Source organism: Amyelois transitella, chromosome 16 (genome assembly GCF_032362555.1).
Source record: "Amyelois transitella isolate CPQ chromosome 16, ilAmyTran1.1, whole genome shotgun sequence".
Taxonomy (NCBI): domain Eukaryota; kingdom Metazoa; phylum Arthropoda; class Insecta; order Lepidoptera; family Pyralidae; genus Amyelois; species Amyelois transitella.
The window spans coordinates 1,495,376-1,522,341 of record NC_083519.1 but is presented as its reverse complement, the minus strand read 5'-3'; the positions used below and the strand labels follow the sequence as shown (position 1 = coordinate 1,522,341).

At 36.7% G+C, this 26,966-nt stretch overlaps 1 protein-coding gene across 1 annotated transcript in view; it reads left to right on the top strand.

The window, feature by feature from the left end:
* The first annotated feature begins 1,039 nt into the window (after nucleotides 1-1,039).
* The window catches only part of LOC106140945 (RNA-binding protein MEX3B), a 61,396-nt gene continuing 35,469 nt past the window's right edge, over nucleotides 1,040-26,966 (top strand). The window contains exon 1 of the mRNA XM_060948434.1: nucleotides 1,040-1,412. Within this exon, the coding sequence (XP_060804417.1) occupies nucleotides 1,169-1,412 (244 nt within the window). The 5' untranslated portion in view covers nucleotides 1,040-1,168. The remainder of the gene's footprint in view (nucleotides 1,413-26,966) is intronic.

The window sequence follows — 26,966 nt, the reverse complement described above, 5'->3', positions numbered from 1 at the left end:
GAAGAATCCCAAGTTTATAAGACCAATTCCATGCTAATATTATAAATGCAAACGTTTGTCTATATGTAACACTTTCACGACTAAACCGCGTAGTTCTTTTTCCACGTGGTACCAATATCTATCACGTGCTTTGACAACTTAAGATGACTCAGCCAGTCAGACACTCAGGCAGTGTACTCAGGTACCTGACTGAATCATCTTAAAATCTCAATCTATCAATACTTCCACTGATACTTCAAATTACTATTTCAAAGAGAAAATATCTGTATTTTTATTTATAATGCTTAAACTTGTAAGCTACAAGATAATTTTCACGAAGTTTAGCGGAGAGGTAAAATGGTCATTAAATTTTTTTATTTATAAAAACTCCTACGAAAGCGAAGCCCCGGACTAAGGTCTAGTTATATAACTACTATATCTTTCTTTATTATTTATTCTTTACTTTATCTATTAGTTATTTAAGTACTATATCTTTGGCAGGCGTCTTAAGCATGAAAAGTATCCTATTTCCTTCAAACGGATTAACTATCACACTTTCACATAAATAGCATGAAAATGGCATGCGTTTTTAATGTTTGGCAAATTTTAATGGCACTGTCAGAAAGTTATATACTCGACGTGACAAAGAAGCTAAGATTATATCACCACGTGGCAACAAATGTAAATAAATATTTTTTATTGATTTTTACAAAAAATATGAGTAAAGAAGTATTCTTCTTAATGTAGAATGTCTACTTTTTTAAGTCAATTTAAAAAGGTATATTTTAGAAAATGAAGTTAGCAATGCTACTTTTTTCGAAAAATGCCAATTTTAATGCAATAAAACCGGTATTTAACATAAATTAACACATGTTCATAAGTGATTAGTAAAAGGTTGTTAAGGTAAGCTTACGCTACGGCAGGGCGGGCGGAAGCTGCGTCGCATCGCGCCCCGACTTCGCCTCGATGCAGTCACCCCTCCCCCCTCCCCGCACACCTCCCACCCCGCACTCAAAGCGCCTGCGCCCGCCGGCCGGCGACAGTTCTCCGCCGCGCCGCGAACAAAACGCACGTGAACACCGCACGCTCACATCGCGGCTTTAACATCGAACACTTTACATCCAGTGACTGAGAGTGAGAGGACCCAAGACTCCTCTCTTTACCCGTCAAAATAGCTTCACAAGTGGAAATGCCGTCGAGCTTGTTCGGAGACCTCGGTGGAGGCGGTCTGATGGAAGACCAGAGAGCTTACCAACTAGCTCTGGAACTGAGCTTATTAAGTCTAGGCGAGAGTCTGCCATCGGCAAACCCTTTGGCCAGTCCTCTGGGCTTCGCGCCTCCCCCGGATGACAGGGCTAAGAAATCTCAAAATATGACTGAGTGTGTCCCGGTGCCGTCTTCCGAGCATGTAGCGGAAATCGTCGGGAGACAAGGTAGGTACTAGAGCTGCAGAACAGCTGTGGAGGTTACACACCCTTATGTAAGGCACGTGACAGTTAGGTTATGTTCGATCAAGAAGTTCGCACGCCGGTAGGCATGCGTGGTTTTATTTTGTGTACCCTCTGTTGGGTTTCGGAACTGTATTTTCTCGCTGTAATTAATTATTTGGGGCATGTTTAGTGTTGAAACTAGACTTGAAGAAAATCGGGAGATTTCGAATATAACAAATGCATTTTAGTGAATATCGCTCGTAATTTGTAACCTTAAAGTAAATGGTATTTTTGTGCTTTATAAAAGCCTTAAAAGTATATATTTTTAGATTTATATTTATTGCAAGTAAAGACTTACCTACGCATTTTAATTATTTTCGGTAAACTTATTTACGTATGGTAACACTGTTGGCTCTGCCTACCCCGCATTGTAGATTTATTTATTTAGTAAGTACCTACCTACTCTTTATTTTGGATGTCTGTTTATTCCATAGTATTCTTGCATTAATTATTCAAGAAAGCTTTCGTAAAGGCCCTTGATGTTGCATTTCGTTTAACCGTTTAATTATGTCTAGTTAAACCCATTTCCCTGTAATTTGTTTTCTCATCATTGAAAAGGTGTAAACGAGCCTTTTAAATTTTATTTTTCTTATTATTTCTGGTTGATTTAATCGTAATATCCTGATTGATTATATTTATCGTGTAGGTAATTTTAAAAAGGCTTTTTATAAACTATTTATCAAATTGTAAAAAAATATTTTTGGCATTCCAAAAGTCTTTACAAAGTTTTAATACCTACTTTGTGTTGATTTGTCTATTTCCCCTTAAGTATATCACGGTAAAAAATAATCCTAAAACAAAAAGCAATACCATCAAAATAAACAGAATACCTATTTATGAAAATCAGCTGTCCAGGTTAACTCTAAACCCTTCTCAAAAAGGTTTAAAACTTGCCTTCAAAGATGGCATTATCTTTTTAACTGTCCCATCTCCCAATCTCTCACTAAATCATCCCCTTTGGTAAGAATAACGATAGATTCTGAGCAAATCCTAGATTGATAAATTGTCGATCTAATCACGCCTGAAACCTAGGCACCTTTATCCGTCTCACTGGGTGTTTGGTCTAGCACATGATTGCCTAAATAATTGTCACAGTTAGGTACAATTTACTGCTACAACAAAACCTATTTAGGAACCTATTGTCGTTTTTTTTTTTCTAAACAAACTTATTGAAAACAAATGCCTGCCTACCTTATTTTTTAACGGATGAAATAAGTAAGTTATGTAGGTATAATGAAATTTTGAAATTATATTACCATAAAAAAACACATATTTTTTTCTTGAAGTAAATATTGAATAATCATAAAAGGTCCTCTGTACATGTAAATTTCATTAACAGAGAAATATAAATGTTACAATTCTTTTCTTTTAAATTTCTTGGTACAAAAATATGGGCCACAGATTTAATTTTTTTTTTAATTCAAAGTCTACCGTCCTATTCCATCAAAATTTCACATACCCTCATTTAATTTGTTATATCGCATACAAACACCGCAGTTCCTACGAATGCTAGGCAAGTCTATAAAAAGTCTGTTAATTAAAAGGTACCATTTGGGCAAAAAAGGATCCCTTGGGGATGTCGGGATTTTTTCTCGTCAAGCAAAAAATACCGACAAAGCTGCCCCATTTCTTATCTGTGGCACAATTTGGAAATGTGCACGCTGGCAATCGATTTGAGACAGATTTCTGAAGCATTAATTATGATAGAATTGAGGTTTAAACTAAATCAGTATTTGTTACGATGACATTGAGCTCAAATTTGCAACGAATGTTGATAACAATAGAGATAGTAAGTTTAAAAGGTGTTCGTTACATATCTATACTATACTATACATATATCACCCTTATTTCATCCTATTTCAGTCACTTAACTTTCTTACACATATTGATAAACAATGACGTTTGCAAATACGTCAGTAAATATTATGAAGACCATCACCGCACACAGTTTTGCGCGGGAGCACATCAATTCTGTATAGTAACTACTTTATTTAGCGTTCTTAGTATTCGGTGATTAACAGTAATTCCTAATATAATTAAATTCTTTCTTTCCTTTTCTCTTTGGAAAAAGCTCTTGTTTTTTTTGTTCTTCCAACGTAGTCTACTGCTTGCCATGGTTACTTATGGAGTAGTCAGCCAACATTCTAGAAAAGACTAAAAAGTCATGTTCAGCTGTATGACTAAATGATGGAATTGAATTGTCATAGGAAATTCACTTTCGTTGAAATAATATCGAAAGGAAATTAAGTTAACCCTCTCGTATCATGATTACCATTAATTGATAATACCAACAACCCTAAAATGCATAATTCATGGGAAAATTAGGGTGTTCATCCCCAGGAGCAGAATCTATAAATTTACTTTAAATTGGCTCTATTAGACCGATTATGATGTAATTTGAATAGAAACAATAATAAATGTGAGGGCTTGTCTCTAATTTGACTGTAGACCGAAGAAATCATGACTTAAAGTCTGATTTTATTCTTCTTTCAGTCTGATGAAAAATACGGCACTCGGGCATCAGGCATATTTTGTGGTCCATATAGAATTATCAAGACGTGATGATGCAATTGTGTCTTATTGTTGTGTAAGGCATGTAAATATACCTTTTTCAGTTCAGTAAATATAAAATAAGGAGAAAAAATTAACAGACAATCTTAAAGATTGTGTCATTATGTAAGCTCGATCAGAAAGTCTATGTAGCAATACGTCAAATAAAGCAAAGTGTCTAATTAGCAACCTGCCGTGCCAAGCTAATCGCCCATTTAGCTAAATATTCAGCTATGAAGAGGGCTATAAAGCAAAACGAATATTTTATCGAATGAAATAGTTTTTCATCGTGTACACTTATGATCAAAATTACGGTAAGAGCCTTATAAAAAAAAATTTGAAAGTCTGACCACCGACACTAGTTACTTTAAACTGGAGACAAATTTAAAAGGAACAGAAACTTAAGTCATTTATATAGGTAACATTCTGAATTTAAAATTTCACTTTTATGATTATATTTAAGCTCACGAACCTACCCTTGTGAGATTGTTTTGTGCGAACCTTATAATTGATTCAAAGAATACTCGTTTCGCTCCAAAACTTTCCACACAGCTAGAGAACAACAATACGACGTATAACTATAACATACAGACACACAGTCCCTTGCATTTCCAGACGAGAATCGTAAAACCGGAGCAAAAAAAACGCAGCTGCTCCACTTGCAACCTTGTCTAACCACCGATCGCTGCTTTCGGCCAACGATCTCAACGGCGATACACGGAGCGCTTAATGCGACAAGGTGGTATCGTGGACCATTCCATGTATTGTTTTGTAGGTTACGTATATTTAGGGCGTTTGGTTTCGTATGTTCGTTTTGTTTTATGTTATTTTGATAAAATTGTACGTCTAAATCATGGCTAAATCGTCGTTTAGTGTATCAGGCAAAAGGTCTGGAAATTACGAGTTGTTAGGCTAATTTAGTACTATAAAGCATAATGATAATGGCAAAGAAAAACTATCAAAGTTGCCTCAAAATAAGATCATTATTAATAATTAAATTAGGGCAGACCTTTAAGCAATAATTGGATTATTTTGTGGAATGGATTAATCTCGGAGATAGCCTTATCATTCACGAATGCTACAAATATTTGCCTTCGTGTTTTACGACCGTGCTCTGTCCTGCCCGTTAAGGATTCAGACTACATATGTGTAAAATGCCCTGAAGAAAATTAAATAAGGAACTTACCCGGAGGGATAGGCGGAGTCTACATCTCTTACCATTATTGCACTATAATACATATATTTCTTGAACTAGGTATATACTCCGAACAATAACATCAACAACAAAAGCTTTCCTTACAATTATACACGCAATCTTATATTAATGCGAAATAAAAAAAATTAAAGACCTTCTTAGAACCATCTTGATTTTTTTTAAAAGACAAAAGAAGCATTCGAAACCCAATAGTCTGTAGACGCAATTCCGTGGAAGCTCATTGTGCCTTCTCTACCTGACTGTACTTACGTTCAGATTCTCTGTGCAAATGTACATTTATTTTTGTCTGCATGCATGTTTCTATGGATGGAATAAAAGGTCGGATTTAGTGCGAATTAAATAAATTATCGCTTTATATTTTTGAAGTACAGCCAGAAGAATAATTAGGTTGCTGCTTGGATAACAAATTTTTTTTAGTTATTTCTACCGTTAGTACCCGAATTTTTTTTAAAATGAATCGTTTATTAAATCAATTGGTTTGTGCTAAATATAATAAAGTAATAATTTATGTACTTATAAAATATATTTGTACGTACAGCTTATAAATGACCTTCGGTATAAATCTTCCCAAATTTTATAGAAGCGAAGAACGAGCGGTTAGCTATTCGCGTTACAGACAGATAAACTTTCGCTTTATAACATTGATATTTTAACCCAATAAAACAATTAAAACCATCTTTGTTTGCACCAGCGACATCTGTCCGGGCGCCAAGCTTGTTTAAAATGATCGCGTTTGCGTGACGTCACGTCCTGTTGTCTACAGGCGACTATCGATATCGATATGATTTGTCGATGTCGAAGAAGCCTCCTGTCGGCACGTTTGTTCATTCATTGATAATGCCACGTCGTTTCACACTTGCAAATTTCGATTTTTTCTTGCAAGGTAAAGTCAGTCCGCAGACACTGATTTATTTATAGTCTACATGCGTTTCCGTTAGCATAATCCCTTTGTTTTACTTGTACTTACTGTGTCGTTTAAGAAATCACAAATATTTATTTGCCAACTGTATGTATAACTTATGGTTAAACCATTATACTTATTCGTAATCATCAGCCTTTATAACTCGTTAGAATACGGTTCCCAAACTTGGAGTTTCGGTGAGTAATTCATCCCCGTCTGTCACGGGCCGGTTCACTGACGAGTCGCTAGGACCGGTTCTACATCAATGACTGCCAACCCCTCTCCTGGCCTCTATTTACTCCTCATCTCTTGATACCATGTTTTTTGTCCACAATAACTCTCGATTTTGACGTTACCCGTCCGTTTCGGCTCGAGAATTGTAGCTTTAATCGTGTAATTCACTTGCTCGTGTTGGAAAACTGAAATAAACATTGGTCCTTCCCGCTTGAGAATGTGGATCTGCGTATCTTTGTCATTTTGTACATAAACAAGTACTTGAGAACTTTATTTAAGTTAATCGATGCAAATTTAAACGAAAGAGAAAACAATTTCGTAAGTCACACGTGCGAGCGGAATGTACTAAGATCACAACACCGACTAGACGGTGCACGAGAATCGACAAGATTTGCAATGTGGCTCGGGTACGTTCCGGTCGACGCCACCGCACAGGGTCAAGGCTTCGAGCTCTTGCACTCTGCTGCATGCCTAGTACGGGCGGGGAGCGCCGGCCGAGTTGCTCTTGCATTGCCATCAGCGGAAATAGGGCTAAAAGAGCATGTGAGCTTCAGTTATTCCTTTTCTCGCAAGAAAGTTGGGTAGAAGATATTAGCGGACTATTATAGTATTTATTTACTTGTTTATGAATTCATTCTGTTCGGTACTTAATTACAATATTCTTGTTAGCAGTACAATTTAGAAATATGATAAGCAGCGATTGGTCAAAGAATATCAAATAGATCATCGCATGTGAGAAATAAATTTTAAATGGTTGCTTAATTGCTTGTTAACTGTTACTTACCCCAACTAATAAGATTACACAAATCTCCTATCCGTTGACAATTTTTGAATGAAACTTCTCGATCGTAAAAAAATAAACGAGCATATGTCCCGGCGCTGCTGCCGAGACATCCCGAAATTCCAGGGCCCCATTTTTTTCGTGTAACTTGACAGATGCACTCTGGGACGCCACTAACCGCATCTTGCATCCTTATCGCGCTTTCGGAAATAAGATCTATGGTTGTATCTACTACGATGAATTTGAGGGTTATTTTAAGGTGTTCTGCCGTCCTTGTCGTGCATCGTGGCGCCATCGCCCTGGGAAGAGGAGAGGTGCTCCAACTCGCTCCTGTTTGTATTGCGCGCGTTACCGCAGTTGCATTCTTAAACACGGCTACTTTTTGTTTCAATATCAATAGCAACGGTCAAGTTCAGCGGACGATAAGAAGTTTCATATGGTAGCGTTGCATTGCAAAAGATCTGCGTGACGTCACGCTGCGACGGCACCCCCACGTCTGCGAAACTTAGGGACCCTAATGAATGACTTCCTAATTGCCGCGGCAGCACGAATAAGCCCGTAATCCGGCGCGAAAACCGCGACTTCATTTAATTGTGAACCTTTGGCTCTTTTGTATGAAAGCTTCAAATCGATTGTCAGACTTCTCGCGACAAGTACTTCTGGACGCGAGTAGCTAAAGTGAAGTCGACGAGGCGCAAACGACTCTACACGGTTCGTTGAAAAAGCGTCTTATTATTAGTGATGCTGGATTTAGTTTTGATCGCTTGGCCTGGTGGTGGTGAGGACAATTCGTCCGAGAAGCGGTCGGCCGCGGCACAGGGCGACAAGTCGATATGCTCCCGCACTAATGTTGACAACAATCCATCTCTGGCTGTCAGACGGCGCCGCGAATTAGACTCACTCCCATTTCGATTTACTCCTCACAGCCTGTAATAAGCGGCCAGCAACTTTCATTACTTCGCGGCTATCTTCGACCAGAACTATGCGATCGCAATTTCTGCTCAAGTTTAATTTGTCTCGGACTACATTATTGTTGAGTAAAAAAATATGTGTTCGTTTTTCTCGTTGCTAAAGGTTTAATGACAGGATACGATGTAAATGTGCTGGGAGTCGAGCGCAGATGTGCGAAATGTCGTCGCAGGTTCCGTTCCGAGTTGTGATCTGACACATGTGTTTATACACATGTAAAGTTGTACTGCTTTCGGTGGAGTCAATAATTTTATACACTTCAGATCGTAGGTTGAATATATTCAGTCATATTTTTCAATTACGAACTTCAATCGGCTCTTGTTCGATGAAAAATCTCTAGCAATAAGTAAACGTCAATTATATAAATACTTATTGTTACTGAATTGATATTAATCTTAACTGAAAAAAGCAGATGTTGATGGCAACACCTTTAACACGCGATTGACATTATCGTTAACAAATAGCTGACGTCTTACCATCTAATTGTTGATAACTATGTTACGGCGTACGTTGATACATCTGCTCTAACCGCCGTCTTCGCACCTGCGCGCCTGCTGCGTCAACCGTCTTTGCTCCTTGCATTCATGATATCCTGGTTCCTCATCCATTTCACCGTACAAAATTTAAATAGAAGAAACGCATTCCTCAATCAAATTGCAAAGTAATTTTAGCGGCAAAATCCAAGTCGGTAGGTATAATATAGGCTAAAAATATCTTTGATCAAAAAGGCGACATCGAAATCACGGCGACATTATTATGCAAATCATTGATATTAAAAGTATAAAATTATGTTACCTACATTAATGAAGCCGTTACTATTCTTGAAATGTTGCCAGCATTGCAGGCATTTATCCGATGAATGAATTAATTCAATGTGAAGTCTTTCCGTAAGTGGACCGGGGTAAATAATTAAAAAACAAAAACTAAAAGAGGTTGGCAGGTGTACACGCGAATACCTATGCTCTCGACGGGTTTGCTGAATGTCAGCGCAGTTTATAGAAAACACCGTTTAAAACGGAATCCAGGTATGTCCTTTCAATAATTACCTACTTGTTTTAAAACTATACTTTTACTTATTTGCTGTAATTATAACAGTAAAATTCGTATTAATTACAGCGAAATAACTTATCGACAAATTATTGAGCCCCATTCAACCATGGTAGTCATTGTTAATCTTATGTTGGCAACATCAAATTTAAAGAACGCTCACCAGTTCTTTATTCAAAATTACAATAGAGAACGAGTTTGAGGCAGTAATTAGGTAGGTAACCGGCACAAGTGCCTAGTTGGGGTTACGTGTTACCATTTAACCGTTCGCGTTCCCGCGTTTATTGAACGTAGCTTGTCGAAGGGCCGCCTAGGACGCAGGCAAGTGGCTGTCAGTGCAGCTGCGCTTTCCGTTGGACAACCGTTGGTGGCATTGTTTGTTATAGTCGTAAGTCAAGGTAATTGACAAAAATCGTTATGGTAACTCGATCTGTCACGGAAAATATCAATTTACATGAAGTGCTTATTTAACGTAATTTTTAAGTTCTGCGTAATAAATAAACTTCTATCTTTCAACTTTTTTTAATCTACCTGTTAAGCTCGTCTCAGATGAAAGAGCCACGTTGGTCTTTTTATGTCTTATCTTCCCACTATTTCTATATGGTAACCTCAAAGCGATGATAGTGAATTATTTCTCTCATTTCATATCACGTTTTTATTCTTACGTAGTTGACAGTGACCCACAAGACCGCCGATTTAGCTGGAGCTAGCCTTCACGATAAAATTGAGATTTAAGTCATAAACTATTGAAATATGTAGCGTGTAAGTTCGTGAGGGTATCACGGCATGAATCATGGCCTGTTTGACTCTTACGTGTCGGATGCAGGGTTATCGAGTTCCTACTATCACAATAAGCGGAAATATAGCACTTGGGTAGCATCAGAAGATCAAAGTGGGGAATCAAGGACATTTTCAAAGGAATCTTAAAACCGAATACCGCCGTAAAAGGTGAGTAAGAGTTATATAAATTTGGGATTCTTCTTGTAGGTGATGGATTATTAATTCTGTCTATGCCGTATAGCTGAACGCCGCCTCTTTTTTTTGAGACTGTTGGCTGTGTCTGGCTACCCCACAAGGGATAAATAAACGTGATGTATGTGTCTTGAAATCATCACAATATCTTTGATAGTTGTATTTTTTATTTTCACAACACTTAAAACCATTCACAAAATTGTGAAGTTTAACACTTCAGACTTTCGTAAAAACTTATCTGTCATTCACTGTACTTAATTGTTACATTCCTTTTCTCCCACAACAAAAGGACGAATGCTTTGTTCAAAAACATAACTGTACAAAAATGACCACCGAAAAAAAAGATGGCGGGCGGTTATTAACATGGGTTCCTAAAATTCCCGTGAAAGGTTCTACCTGCCGATGTACCTGCGCTAATCAGCCTTATACTGACGATAAATTAAATACACTTTTAAACGCTCCGAGCTGGATTTATGACCATGTTAGAGGTTCATTATTCGTGCATTTGCATTTGTTTCTTTTTTCTCGGGTTACTGGACTTGCTAATGTTGGATATCGTCTCGGATTCTGTCTAGATTATTTTACGTCTCGTAATTCTCATCTCACGGAGGTCTATGAAATTTAAAAGGTTTATTTAAAATACCAGGAGTGCAGAAGCACAGCGTAGCTCTAGTTTTGAAAGGCTGCGTAGTGGGTGGCGAACTCGACATGTAAGCCGATATTTCCCTCGTGAAAATGTGTTCAATGGCGGTGTCATATTGCCGTTCACCGAGTGCGTGTCAAGCCTTTAGATTTTCGTCTCGGATGCTGGTACATTATTTCGCGTCATTAATTATTTTGTACAGCTTTTTGTGCTGAAAGGCTCGCATAAGCCACCTGTCGTATAGACTGGCGTAATTAAAGATTGCGCGTTAAAAGAAGTATCTCCGGTCTCTCCGGTGCAACATGATTACCTTCAACAACAAGTGCCTATTAAAGAGTACAATAAGTGTCTATAAAAATATACATGCGATTAAGCACATAAACGGCTTGATGAGGCGGCGTAGCGGTTTTCAGTTTACTTGGCGGGCGAGAGGCGGCCTTAACTTGGAGCGTGTTCCGCTAGAGGCGGCACAGCTGGCGGAAAGGCGCCATCTGCCGAACGGCGCCCCGGAAACGCAATTTGTTTTGTTTTCGAATCGGTTCGATTCCCCGTATCCACGAATGCAAAGGAGCCGTTCCCGTCGATTGTGGTTTTGGTCACGTGCGCTGTTCGAAAATTAAAATAAACCAGTTAAATTATCTATGGTCGTTATAGGTGCTCAACAGTCGTTTGTTCGAAGTTAATAAAAGTTTTGTCAGAAACGCCGCCGGTTGCCCAGACAATTTTCATGTAGGAACTCAACCGTTAATAATTATTTTTTGATACTTGTCTTAAATTTATTCGTCAATAATCTATCTGTTCATGTCTCTTTTCCAACACATGTGTAAAAACGGTCGGCTCTGACATGGCAAATAAGATATTTAATTTTAACTCTTACATTAAATTTCTAAAAGGATAACATTTTATGTGGTCCCAATTTACCTCTCAACGTATTTTAACATTGTAATATGCAAACGAGTCAGTTTCCTAAGCTAATGTTTATCGCATAACAAGCTTAATAGGGCATTTAGAGCAACTCCTTAATTTTGGAGGCTCCTATTATTAAAATTTATTTTTTGATATTACTCTCTTGCACCAGGATAGTATAAATAAATGGAGATTAATATAAATAGAATTAAGGGTATCGAAATGGAGCGTCGTTTCAACTTGGAACACATCTGCCGTAGCACCTGCCGACGCGAACTTAACTTTTTACAATCAAACGCACACACGTGCAATCGAAAAGGTGCGATGAAGCTCCAGATAACTCATATTAGCCTGGTAAAATTTTAAGTTCCCTTCGACGTAGACAATTAGAAAAAGATATTCACCGCAGATTATGTCTGAAACACGATTTATTTCGTTGCAATCGATGATAGTATTTTAACAATGGTTTTTTTCAATGAGTTTTAGATAATTCATTCCTCCTTTTTTCAATTGTCCGAACAAGAAAATGTCATACAAAGCAACAGAAATTGCGGCCCGAGGCCTTCCCTGGACACGAACAGACGTAGTCTGTAATTTGAACTTCTGCGCATAATCGAAAGGAATGTCTTCTAATTGCTCGATTTTACGCATTCCACGAAAACTTGTTTAAAAGACTTCTTGAGACAATAAAATGAAGAGATGATGATTTAATACTTGTTACTTCACAAATATCAGTGCCATAACAACAATAATATAAACTATAAAAGGTTGTTAATATCCGTGGCGTATTGTGTTGTCAGAAGCAAAATAACATTATCTAATAAGCGAAAATTTTACATCGAATAAAGTTTCTCAATATAAAAAAATTCAATCAGTGTCAAAAAGGATTGTCTATGGCCAATAGCGTTCTGAATTTAAATTTTTCTTGTCAGCCTGTAGAATACAACCATGGTCGGAAAGCGAGAGCCGTGGGGCTGCATTCCGCGGTAATAATCCTTAGAATCGGCGCCGACGCATCGAGTATCGATCCTTTTGCGACAATCGATTATGGCGAAGAATCCTTTCTTCCCAAGCTCTTTTAATGGCCTTAAAATAAGCTGCGCTGTTTTATAGTGGTCAAAATGTCATTTTAATGTATGAACTCGTTGAAATATTTATTTTCTCGATCATTTGATATTGGTATAGTCACGTTTAAAAGAATTAATACATTCTTATTGTATCATACCTTTCTAAGTTCGATGCATAATTGTTGCCCATAAGGAATGCTTGCAATGTGTTTGTTGTCCTGATGTGTTTGTAATTAACGCTCTGCTGTTTAGATACACAGTTGTATTTTGGCGAATTATTGAATTTCATAGCACATCCATCATTATTTAAAGTTAGGTACCCTTAATTTTCAAGGAAAGATTGATTAGGCATTATATGAGCTTGCAAACACACACCACCACCTTAGATCAACATCTTGCATACCATCAGGCAGATTGTCAAAGCCAAAAGCCAAAATACCCAATAAAAAGTATGAAGAAGCTCAGAATAATTATATTATGAGCTTGACATGCGCAAGCGCTTCACCACTGAGCTATTGAGCTCATCGATACTTTAAAACTTCGATAACTACCGAAATGTATACTAAATTGCTAACCTTTCCGCCGGCGGTATTGAACAACGATTTTATTATAATTGGCAACGCGGTCAACGTTTCTTGGAAATTGGCTTTTTTTTCTCCCTTCATTTCCAGCATTTAACCGATCTTGTTTTTGCGGCGGAATCGTTCGAATGAACCTTTGTTCTTGGCCATATTGTTTTTAAGGCCGCCATGGAAACTACGAAAGTGGGCGAAAGTTTGCAGAATCTATTGTTTATACCTATCAGAATAGTCATGGTCCAATTTCAAATAAGCGTAAATCCTGGCTGTAAAGACTTTTTGAAATGAAGTTAGCAATATTCCAATTTGAATTATAAATTCTCTTATTGGAAATATGAAAATTATGACCGCTATTTCTCATTCGAAATTTGAAATATAACGAATTTAGAATGAATTATTTCGTTTTGTTGTGTAGTGTTGACACAGAAACACACTCCCCGTAATTAGGGGTGACAGGGTGAGGTGCGAGGCGGTGTGGGAGCCCGAGGGACCGGCCAGCTGACGGCGCGCCGCACACTGGTTCGAAAATCGTATATGGTGGACTTAGGGATCAAAGTGCAGCTATCACGCTGATTTTTTTTTTACATACTCCTTTTAACAATAGCTTTGACTTTTGTTAATAAGGTTTTTGCTAAAAAGTGCATTTTCATATTTAAAAAAAATACTGTTTATTTTTTTGTATGGAGAAAAAGTAATAATCATAAAAATCTTTGAAATGGTAATACTGTTAGGCAGGGCCTAGTAGGCGTTATAGTCCGCACAATTCTCAACATTTTATACCTTGAAGTCATATTCATATGTCTGCCGCTTTGGCGTCCACAGCGCTTGGAAATTTTCCTTATTAAATATATAGGCATCATAAACTAAATTACCGTACCCATACTACGTGACCCGTTCAGAGGCGGATGGGTCAGTCTTTTAAAATACCGCACTTGATCATAGGAGGGGGGGGGGGGGATTTCATCATCACGTACACAATATCGCAGAGAGAATCAGAGGATCACAGAAAAGGAGGAGGGGCGGGGATAACAAAATGGATCCTTTTATACGTAGTATGGGTACGTTCCCTTATCTTATTAATATAATATATATATTAAATATAAATATTCTAGATCGAGTATAATAAAAATAGTCTAGACAGGAAACATTGTTTTATATTTTGTAGATCAAGTATATTAGTTAAACTGTCTAGATTTCAAACAAAAATGGACAAAACAAAAATGTTTGCATGTTTTAATAATATATCGTCACAGAAAAATTATTAAAAATGCAACAGAGAACTTCGGCCACTTTTAATATTCTTATACGTCTATTATTTAGTACCATACATTAAAAGTGACTGAATGCCAGACAGATTACCAGAGCCCTCCCCTCCACTGAAAATTATACTACTTAGATTCCATAGCGCTCTTCCATCCCCTCCACTAAAAAAATACTCGACTCTCATTGGTCGAGCCCGTAATCTCGTCCAAAGTGAGATGCATGAACAGGTAGAAATTATATAAAAGAGGCGCGTACGATAAAAAAATCACTACCAATTGAACTGTTGAAGAAGATACATCTCCATAAAATCAGTGACGCTCTATTATCATCTACATACCATGACTCGATTTGGAACCAACTTGGACTTCTACATATTTCTACGAGAAGGCGACCTCAAGGATTATAAAAGGCTCCATCAAGCGATTTTGGCTGGTATTCCACTCAGTGTTTGTGACCAAGATTCTGAAGAAATATTAAAGTTTTCAAGATCCATCACTGTCAACTTGAATCGCAGATGGACCGCGGCAAACAGAACTCAGAAAACATTTATGAATAAACATATGGGCTGGTTAGAGGAAAGAATCAAGTGGCCTGTGTGCAATAACCTGAATCTCGCGAAGATTTTTGAAGATACCATAGAGGAAGAAAATCAGCTACCAGAGCCTACAGATTACGTCACTCCATCCACATCTTCTGTTACAAAGGATATGAGCACTTCTACAGAAAGTCCGGTCAGAAAACCATTTTCTGACCTGGGAAACAAGCAAAAAAAAAGACGGTCAGGTACATTAACTGACTATACAGCAGATGAGTTGTCTTTTGCTCTCGTCTCTAACCTGAAATCGGAAGGAAAAATCGACCTTGCCCAAGTGATTGGGCACCTTATGAAAAACCCAGAACGAGCACACGAAGTTCAAACATATTTGTTTCACAAGGAGAAGAAGGAAACTCTCGAGGAAGATCAAGCTTTGGCCCTTGCTACTTCACTGGATTTGTCAAAATGGAGATATTTGACGCTAAGGGCTTTCTTGACAAACTACGAAGGTTCTGCACAGCTTCCTTCGTACTACAAACTGTTGAAAGCTAAGAAGAAATGCTATCCGGATACGTCTGATATTGAAGTAACTGAAGATGGAGCAAAGGTGAAATTGCAGTCATTACTGAATTTGACTGTACAGAGGATCCTGCAAGTTGTTGGCGAACCTCTAAATCTCCCAGATGGACATCTAAAAATGACCAGCAAATGGGGATTCGACGGATCTTCAGCACAAAGTAATTACAGACAGAAAAGCGGGCAACCTGACTTCGATGATTCATCAGTATTCATGACGAGTCTTGTGCCATTAAAGCTTGAGTCTGACAATGTGCTGATCTGGGAAAATCCAAAACCTTCTTCCACGTTTTACTGTAGACCAGTGAAGTTTCAGTTCGCAAAGGAAACCAGCGAATTCATCAAACAAGAAGAAGCTGCGATGAAAGAAGAAATCCGAAACCTGACTGTGTCAAGATGCGGGGAAGTCGAGATCAGTCATGATCTGCACATGACGATGATTGATGGCAAGATAGCTACAATCATCACCGATACTCCATCTGCAGCGACTTGCAATATATGTCTGGCAAAACCCAGTGAAATGAATAACTTACCAGAAGTATTCTCAAGACCAGTTCGGGATGAGGTGTACCAGTACGGACTCTCTACACTTCACATGTGGATCAGAAGCATGGAGTGTCTATTGCACATATCGTACAATATGGACTTCGAGATGTGGTGTGCACGAGGTGAAAATAAAAACCTCAAGAAAGCAAGGAAGGATTTCACGCAACAACAATTCAAAGAGCAGATGGGACTCTTGATAGATATTGTTAAACAGGGCTTCGGAACTACGAACGATGGCAACACTGCAAGAAAATTTTTCAGAGAATACCAGAAGAGTGCACAGATTACGAAGATTGATGAGAATCTCATTAGGCATTTCGCTGTGATCTTGCAGGTCATATCCTCTGGGAATGCCATCAACATCGAGAAATTCCGGGAATATTGCAGAGAGACAGCTGAACTTTTTGTACACCTCTATCCATGGTACAATATGCCAGCAAGTGTGCACAAGCTGCTCATACATGGGGCTGATATTTGCCGACATTTCTCTTGTCTGCCTATTGGAATAATGTCGGAAGAAGCATCCGAAGCAAGAAATAAGGAATTTAGAAATACAAGGGAGCAACACACTCGGAAAATGGGAAGGATTCAGAATAATGAAGACATTCTTCATAACTTTTTAATAACTTCGGATCCATATATATCACACATCAGGCCAAAGTATGCAAAATTCAATAAATTAAAATTATTTTCAGAAGCTATTGACTTATTAGAATCAGCGGTAGAGGAAGAAGCAGAAATGGAGATCGACGAAGTTTCAGTGGATAAGACAAATCCTTTGGAATAATCATCTCTTTAGTGTGCACAATATCACAGCTCTTTTCAGAGCTTTACAACAGCTCTTTTCAGAGCTCTACAAAAGCTCTTTTCAGGGCTACCATCTATATCTTCATATTTCTTGGGCAACATAGTCAATATCTAATGTATAAAATTCTCGCACGGTATAAATTTTGTGTGCTTGTCGCAAAGGTCTTGCTTTAAAAAGATAATCGTTTCATCATTAATAGTATGAAATTTCATCTCAATCAAAAATTTCATCGTAATCCTGACCTCCCCCCCAGCCTTCGTATGATCAAGTACGGGTATTTTAAAAGACTCCCCATCCGCCTCTGAACGGGTCACGTAGTATGGGTACGGTAATTTAGTTTATGATGCCTATATATTTAATAAGGAAAATTTCCAAGCGCTGTGGACGCCAAAGCGGCAGACATATGAATATGACTTCAAGGTATAAAATGTTGAGAATTGTGCGGACTATAACGCCTACTAGGCCCTGCCTAACAGTATTACCATTTAAAAGATTTTTATGATTATTACTTTTTCTCCATACAAAAAAATAAACAGTATTTTTTTTAAATATGAAAATGCACTTTTTAGCAAAAACCTTATTAACAAAAGTCAAAGCTATTGTTAAAAGGAGTATGTAAAAAAAAAATCAGCGTGATAGCTGCACTTTGATCCCTAAGTCCACCATATACGATTTTCGAACCAGTGTGCGCCGGACCGTGAACTGGGACTATTCAAACAGAAAATTTTATGCACCGCCACAATATTTACACAGATAATATTAGACTAGAGTTTTTAAATGGCTCATATCTTCAATTTATCTTAAAAATGTACGTAAGCAAGAGGTCACAATTATAAATATTCGGTATTTTATACGTTAAACAACATTTCTTTTAATTTTTATTTGATTATATACTTGCCTCCGAAATAAGAATACCTATACAAGGAAAAATTAAGTATTGTATTTTTTATTTATATCAATTAACTTATTTCAATGTCGACTACACATTTAATTAAATGGACTGCGACACCCGTAAATCATTAAATTAATTATTTTGAAGAACAAAGTTCGCAATCGCATTTTATCCGACAAAGGCTATAAATAACGAATTGGATATTTCAGGTATGTTCGAACGGGCATTAACATGCCGACGACATTTCATTTGTATCAGATGCGTCTAATTCTAAATTCTGGTGGTTATCTCACGGTGTCCGTCAAAACAATGTCGCCAACTTATGGTGACCCTTCAGCTAGTAGGAACTGTCGTTTGGCGCTTCCAAAAATAGTTTGCCATTATAAATCTAAAGGTCAATATTCTTTGGTGGTCCAAATTGCGGAACCGTTTGATGTGGCCGGCGTTTCATCGGCCGATTTATTTCACATAAATATCGTCAACAAAACGATTCACAATTCATTTAGATGTTTATCGCTTTTAAGACGAAAAACTAATAACGTTACGCCATTCAACGTGTAGCGGCCGACATTAAATTAGTTAGAGGGCAAAAAACAATGAATAATAAACGAAGTTGCTTTGGTTAGTCACATCTATAAGTTAATCAGTTTTGATATTTTTATTACCTGATGTCTAGTAAGAATTTATTGACACTGTTTAATGTATTAATAGCTGTATAATAATGTCTAATTAGAGTCTTGTTAGATAGGTCAGCCGGCGTTAAAAATAAAATCAAATTATCTAATTCATTAACTCTATGAAAAGTCGTGACCGCAGTTTTTTCGATGTGATTTTGAACGAGCTGGCTGCCCCCACGGCCCCACGCCCATCGCCCATAGATCAAAACGTTTAGCCGACGGTTGACAGATATTTTGATACTCGCAGATTATCTTAATTTATACATGGATGACTTACTGGTTGTTGGTGGCCTGTTTTTTAGCAAAGTTACTTGTAAGTGACATTGTCTCGGTCGAAACGAGAACGACAGCGGTGGTCTGCCAGCACCTGGCGGGCGAACCCGGAAAGTAAAATGTCAGTTAATTCTCCGACAACAATAAAGTTTACAACTCATTTGAGGTATTAAATGATTTTGTTTCGGTCGATTTGAATGCGGTACGAAAATCGTTAAATTAATTAACAAAGTAATCATTCCATAAGATTCAAACGCTCGGCGTGTGACGATCACGTGGCGTTCGAAATTCGAATAATTGTTTACGGTTCGATTGGGTGCATATTTGTCGCGCCCTGGGTTGCCAACCTTAAGCGGTCAATTCCCAGTGCAATGCACTCAATTCTGTTACAAAATAACTTAATGTCTTCGTTCGACGCCTTTTTGTATGGTTTTGCAACAATTAAATCTGCATTTTTGGCCCGACCCTAAACATATTATCATAAGTAGTTAATTAGTTTTAAAATGTTGTTTTTAATAGTTTTGTTACTTTTGTTGTTAATGTGTTGATCAATTTAAATTTTGTTTTTATAATATGTTTTCTATTACTGTATAAAAAAGTAAAAAACAAAAACAAATTCTGTATCTTGAAGGTACAGAATTTAGATATTTTTTTGACTGGTATAGAAGCAATACACATTTAGTTTTTTTAATATATGATGTTTTAAACAACATTAATATTTTGTACTTACTAACAAACCATCTGTTATACTATTTTAATAGTCCGTTTAGTCTGACTCGAGCGACCTAAAGACGACCTATCTCAGACAAAAAAATAAAGCCGCCCATTGACCATGCAACCTTGAACTAGTTAATAGGGGAACGAAATCCAGACATGGCAACACCGGCGCAGACTAAAGACGACCGTTTCTCCGTAGCATGCGCAGACGTATTATTATCCTATTATAATATTATGATAGAGCTGTGATCCGCGGCGTTGCCTGTGCAGTTATTTTGATCTCGATGCAATTGGTAAAAGAATGTTGAACATTGTGAAATAATTTATCTTTTCTTTGTAACCTGGTAAACTATGGTCTCTCAGTATTTTCTACTTTTTATTAAACTTATGTCTAAGTCAAGTCTTATCCAAACCATGACCATTACATAGCCGAGAAATGTCTTGCAAGTTGCATTTTTTTTTATTTAATGAATTTCGTCATTCAGCATATTCCAAACTGATTTTGAATTAACAATAAGTCCTAAACCTTTACATCAGTTCTGTCGTATTTTTATTTTTATTATAAAAATATATCGTACTATAGCAATCAACATAACAGTTGTTATTGGAATTTTTTGGGCCAACATTGCGTCAGCGCTGCACTGATGCATGCTGGGTCACACGCGAACCGTTTGATGTAGGTTCTTAATGACCACAAATCATAATCTTCAGACCCAACAAAAAACCACCATATCCATCTTAATTTAACCCTCCCATAAATAATATAATATTTGCAATTTTTTCAACAACGACTATGAGAAACGGACCGATGAAATATAGCGTTATAATAAACCCGTCCTTTTTTACCTCTTCGCCAATTTACTAATCAATAAATAAATTATTATCAAATAAGGTCTCGTTTCGGCTAACTCGACCGATAGGTATCATATTAACTCACTTACCGCGAATGTATAAATAAGTAGTTATTTGTACAGCGTAATCACAGGTTTGGAGGTTGCCTCAATAGATATAATTATGGATCATAAACAAAGCGCTTTGGGACCTCAAGAAAAAAATCGCCAAAAGCTAATCTATTCGCAGCAATTAACCTATCAGACATTATTTAGTGTTGAAGGTCATCTTTAATATTTAGGTGCTGATACATTTCCTATGTCTTATATTACGTCTCGTTATAATAATGTGTAATTATTCAACAACTTTACAACTCGCGTGATTGAATTCGTAACAGACGCCGACCGTTCGATTTTAAATATGGAATAAAGGATTCGAACGGTACCATTCTTTTTAAAATTGGTATCGAACAAAAACGTCGGAAAAGCAAGTTGTTTTGACATCTTTTGAAACTGTTTACTACATTTATGGCGAATGCAATTTGGGTGTGGCAACACTGAATTGATTTTTGTTTGAGGTACTCCGCGGTCGAGTTACACAAAAGAAGTTATAAGGTTAATAAGCAGTTTCTGTGTCGATTCCATGGGAGAACGCGATTTTTTCTTTTTGCCGTTTACTGGAGTCATTTTAGTAGGAAACAAAAGCAAGAAAGACTGCGAGCCAAGCATAGACAAACCAGTTCTGCACTATGCATCTCCCACACATGCAAGGCTTCCCTATAAATGAGCCCTATACTGCGGTAACGACCTGTCTGATAGATCGCTTCATTCGATACCTTCGGTGACCACTTGTGAGCTCATGATCTCCTAGTCAATACCACATAATTTTGTTTTATATTACATGGTCTGGTACTGCAAAAAAAATGTATATGCATTAAATTAGCTTCTAGAATAAATTAATTATTATGAACAAATTATGCAGTGTAATTTTCAAAATCTTATTAAAATAAATGAAGTAATTTAAAAATAAAGTGCCTTCACAATCGTTTATGCCAGCATTGGTGAAACTTATGGCCATTCTGACTGCAAAATTTAAAAATGTTAATCCAAAAATACCAATTTTTGTTTTCAAAGACTTCTAATACACTTTCAGAAGTCTGAGTTATACTGTCAAGCTAGATGCTAATAAATCATTGCTTCGAATAAGCACATAAGTATATGCTCACATCAATATCTGCATTACGTGCATCCGGCGAGCTTTCCGTCCGCCGGCGAACGCCATTGTCCGGCGGATGTCTTGCGGTCACACGCAATTTCACAACCTCTACACTCCCATTGCACTCCTGGTAGCCTGGTACTTACCAGACTATATTTCATAAATTTGTAATTTTGGTTTCCCCCTCACTTTTCCAAGATTCATTTCTCGAAAAATATTTCAATATTTTATGTACATATCCTTCCACTTTTCATAGAATAAAAGATCAATAACATCATAAATAAAAAAAAAAATTAACAAATCTAGATTCATATAGGTACGTATCGTACGTGTCAAGTAGAATTGACACGGGGAACCAAAATTGTTAAGACTTCCTATTAAAAAACTAAATGTGAATTCTAATATTATACTCAAACATATAATTTATCATCATTCAGCATTAATTACATAGTGTAGACAAAACACAGACGTTTCGACAGCTACAAGTACATGCCCATGCCTAAACAACAATCAGTGTATAGTAGAGGTCAAAATGAACTTTGCAATCAAACAAAGTAGTCAAATAACTGAGTAATTCGCGTTACAATGACTTCAGCCACTCTCGAACTTTTTGGACGACGCAATCTTTTCAAATGAAACAACTCCCTTGCGGCACGCTGTATAAATAGAAATAAAAATAAATCATGGCTCCTTATATTCCAGGCACATTTTGCTTACTTTCCCTTTCCCTTTCATCCATCAAGACCAGTCTCCTTTCAGTGCACACAAATTAATATATCTAGGTAGTTGCGTGTAATTTTTCCTATAACAATATTTGCTTTGGGACTCTACGTGATTCACATTTATTTCCTCTATGAACTGTTCAAATTTGTAGGCAAAATGTTATAAATACAGGTTCACTTTAGCCAATGTTACAGAAATTATTACAAAGTTCTGCAATCCTGTTATTATAAGAAAGAACCATATATGAATATCATTGTCGATCGCTTAGGGTTAATATATCAAAGATCACACAACACAATGCATCAATCATCTACATCGATGGATTAAAAAAAACATTTAGGTATTCTATGTCAGATGGAATCCGCGTATTTGTTTTTATCCCGACCTACCTCGACGTTTGGCTTACGTGGGCCGAGGAAACGGCCTCCAATCGTGTTTATGCATTTATAAATAGCTTATCATACGCTTCGTTGTTTAATGTTAGTAAAATTATTTATACTTTCGTCAACAATAGAACCTCCTCGCAAACGTTGACCTTTATCTCGTTTGCTTTCATTAATAAGTATTGCTGTCGTATCTACATATATTATATTTGTCAGATCTAATTGTTGCATAGCACATTTTGTCTAAATGGAACCATCTTTAGAGAAATCATAAGGAATTATTTATAAGACTTGATTTAAGACTTTGGAGACGATAATATTAAATACAATAAAAATGTGGAGCTTTCCAAGGTCTTCAAATAATTATACCTGAAAATGACCATTTGTAAAGTTCGAAGTGTCCAAGTACCTTCCAGAAAAAAAACATTGACCCGGAAGGTTTAATGATGAAGAAAAGTTTTGTACTCTTTTATACCCTTTAAAGAATGCGATAGTTGACTGAGGTAATTATTGCATAATAACAATTATGACAAGGAAAGAATACATTTTATTTACAATCGCGTTTCTTTCACGCAGAGTCGTTGACTTATTGGTTTCTCGAGCAGATCAATATGTCGCATGATAACAATATTATTGTAATTTTATGACTGACTTCGCTGATATGTATTTATATATAGATCAGTGTTGTCACAAGCATGTATGGAACTATTGGAAGTAGGTAAATTTAAGTAAGTAATCTTGATAAACTTTAGTTTATCCTTTTCTGGAGAGATCGATTTTGCTGGAATAAAAACTAACCGACGATAAGGCCATAAGAGCGAAACTTTTTCTTGTATCGAAACCATTGTAACAAACAGCCTAAATCGAAATATAAAAAAACAAAATTGGAAGCGCGAAACTGGATGTCTGACCTTACCGCCCTTCGGTTTAGGACTAGGTTTTGTAACGGTACAGCGAGCGTCACATTCGCTACGTTTTCTGCATTGTCATTTTGGCAACTAATAACCCTCGTGGGTTCATAATTTATAAGGCTGCTCATGCGACCGCTTTTTACCTCCGCCGCCGCCGTCTGGGAATCTTCAACAAAGAACGACGAAATTCCGTTTTGCATTCCGCGGTACGTCCGGCGAAACACCGATTTTATGTTTTGAAACTGATCAATCTGGCGACAATTAATCTGAGAATGGTTTCAAAGGATTGCCAAGTATTAGAAATGAAATACTTAGTAGACTTGATGATACATTCAAATGGCTACTCGTCAACAATGTCTTACTTATGCTACTCCGTTATAATAAGGTGACGCTGCCATCTTCTCTTTTGTAATTTCCATGTTTTATCATTTGACTCCAGACGAAGTATCGGATGAACTTTGAGTGCTTTTTGTACTTGTGTGCATGTGTCCCCGACGTTACCTTCGTGGCAATGAGGTTCGACGCTGCTGACCCACTTTCGTGTTATAAACCGTCCCGTCAAATTTACCCCGCCCGTTTCGGGTTAAAAGTTAATACTCACCGACAATAGCTTTTTTGCAACTTGGGCCCGTTGCATTCCCGCTTTTACGACCCTGACTGACCGACGTCTGACAGGAATCGTAAAGGATCAAATTTTATTTCTTATTGTTCGCCTTTCGCGAAATCTAATTGAAGTCGGGGTCGACCCACCACGGTTTACGGGTTTTTAATTTTACTGCCCACGAAACGGTGAATTATGTCCTTGTGTTGTAATGACAAGTAATGAGATTTTGTTCATTACTTTTTAGCATTTATTAAGGTGAAGAGTAAAAAATTACTGCCTTTTTATAAACACATCTTTTATGAGTTCTTTATATAAAATGAGTCAGACTGACCCTTGATTGTAAAAGACACAAATCCCAAGTTTAAAATGACGCTTATTAGATGTAGTTTGCAAAATTTACTCTGTTAATGCTGTGTCTTAACTAATACACATGTATATGTTTCTTTTCAAACGTAGCCTGTTCTCATACCGCAGGCAAGCAATGTTCGTAGGTAACCTCTTCTGACCGACTTGACTTTTATTATTGTGTCCATATGCAACGTCTCATGATTTACGATATCAAAACATATAAAATTTATCTCCATTCGCCTAATTAAAGTATTATTGCGTTATTATTCAAATGGATTGCCTAATTTATAATATTGAGGATACCGGAATTAGAGACGAATTTTTCTTTCATTTTTCCCACACGAGAGTTGGCTATTCTGCGGTTAATAAGATTATTTTTAAACTAGTTAGGATTGTCTTTGATTTAGTGTGGATGTCTCCGACATTCTTGTTCGGGTCCCATCGGATCGTCGTCGACTCCTACCTAGAATCTAGGCTTAGAGTCCGTGACTCACTTGATATTCGCCATACATCGCGCTGCGTCACGCACGCGCCTATCGGAAACGCTAACGGCCAGCCGCGTATTTGAATAAACCCTAACCAATTCTAAAGACCCTTTATTCTACATCAAAGTACTGGGTTTTTCAACAACCAAAAGCAACAGGGGAGCTCTATTAAGACTGGCCATTTAAATAATGCCTATTCAGACATTGCACATAAGAACCTTTTATTGTTATTTTCGGAGACCAATTCGTTTATTCTAAAGTGAAATTTGAAAAAGTTGTTCGATTCGATGGGTACACGTAATCTCTTCATTGTTAGTGTTTACCTTACCACATCTCGCTGTTTACGGATTTTCTGCAGTTTTTCTGAGACAAAGATTGGCGCATTCGAAATATTCTTGACGGCAGACGCGTTTGTTGTGGCAAGTTTTCGTGGAAACCACGAGCATCTTTGACATCACTTTACGTTTTATCGCGTACCGGTTTTTCAACATTTTTTTACTCAAAAATATAGACCTTTGTATCTTGTTCAGAGGAGGGGATATAGTAATTATGATGTTAAAGATATGACCGTCATTTTGTATAATATCAAAAAAGGCTTGCCAGATTCTTGCAACCATTCTTTTGACACAATGTTGCAAATAAAATTGATACTTTCTACTACGTAATTTAAACGTGCTTAAAATATACTCAGAATTACTTTATATGTTTTGTGGTCTGTAAATGTTACTTGTTCGAATTGATATCATTAAGTATAATTGCTGATTACTTATTTCTTTTTTTTTCAGGTAATCTATCGAGAGGAATTTCTTATATTGATCGGACTGTCGATTGTAAGTTCAATGAATTATTGTCCTTCATTATTACAATAATTGGTATTGTTTTGAACGGTTTCTTGTATTTTTTTTCTTTTTTTAGCGTCCCTCATTCAATTTATTTATTCTTACTATTTGGCCTGACATGAAAACACTTTAGTCCTAAATGTATAGGATACTTATTTAAACACTTGCACTAATAGTTTTAGGCTAAGCGTAAATTCAATTGATACCTCTCCTTTTGCTATGGAGTACTTTTTACTTTCAAAGTCATATGAATCATCTAATAATATGACCAAAAATTAATGATATTTATTGAAAACCTACACACAACACAAGATAATAAAAAAGAAAATATTTCGAAATTCGAATGCGCAGAACTTCATTGCATATCGCTCGCCTAGTAAAAGAGGGGCACAATTCGAAAAATGCGATTTTTGGGAATAGTGTGATAAAGATTTGACTTACGCGGATTTTTTTTTAAATTCTTATTAACTTCACCATTTTAAACGCTAGAGTTTTGAAATTTTGTATACTTTATTGCAGGTAAGTTTACAACAAAATCATAAGCAAAATTTTTTAGCATATTTAAATTTAAGTAAAATATAGCTTAATTAAAAATAACTTTCTAATTTAGGCCTTTATTATACTTAATGTCTGTATTTATTTAAGGCAAATTTGGAATTACGACTTTTTAATATAATAGTTTAAAACATTTAAAGGTCCTATTTCAAAATAAGACTATACTACTCATAGATTCTAACATTAAATAAGTTTAAATGCGATATTTTTACAAAAATTTATAGTTTCAAAAATTTTACTCATCCAAAAAAGAACAATAATGCGTCAGAAACTTCTTTATTTCTTATAAAATGAAAAAGAATATTAAAAAAAGCGAATACCTATTCTTAAAAAGAACCAAAAAGCAATCAAACAATTCTGCATTTGTGTATTTATATTTAGGTGTAACAGAAGATATGCTTGATAAAATAAAAATACGTTGGAGTTGAAGGCTTCCTAATGCCCAGAAGGAT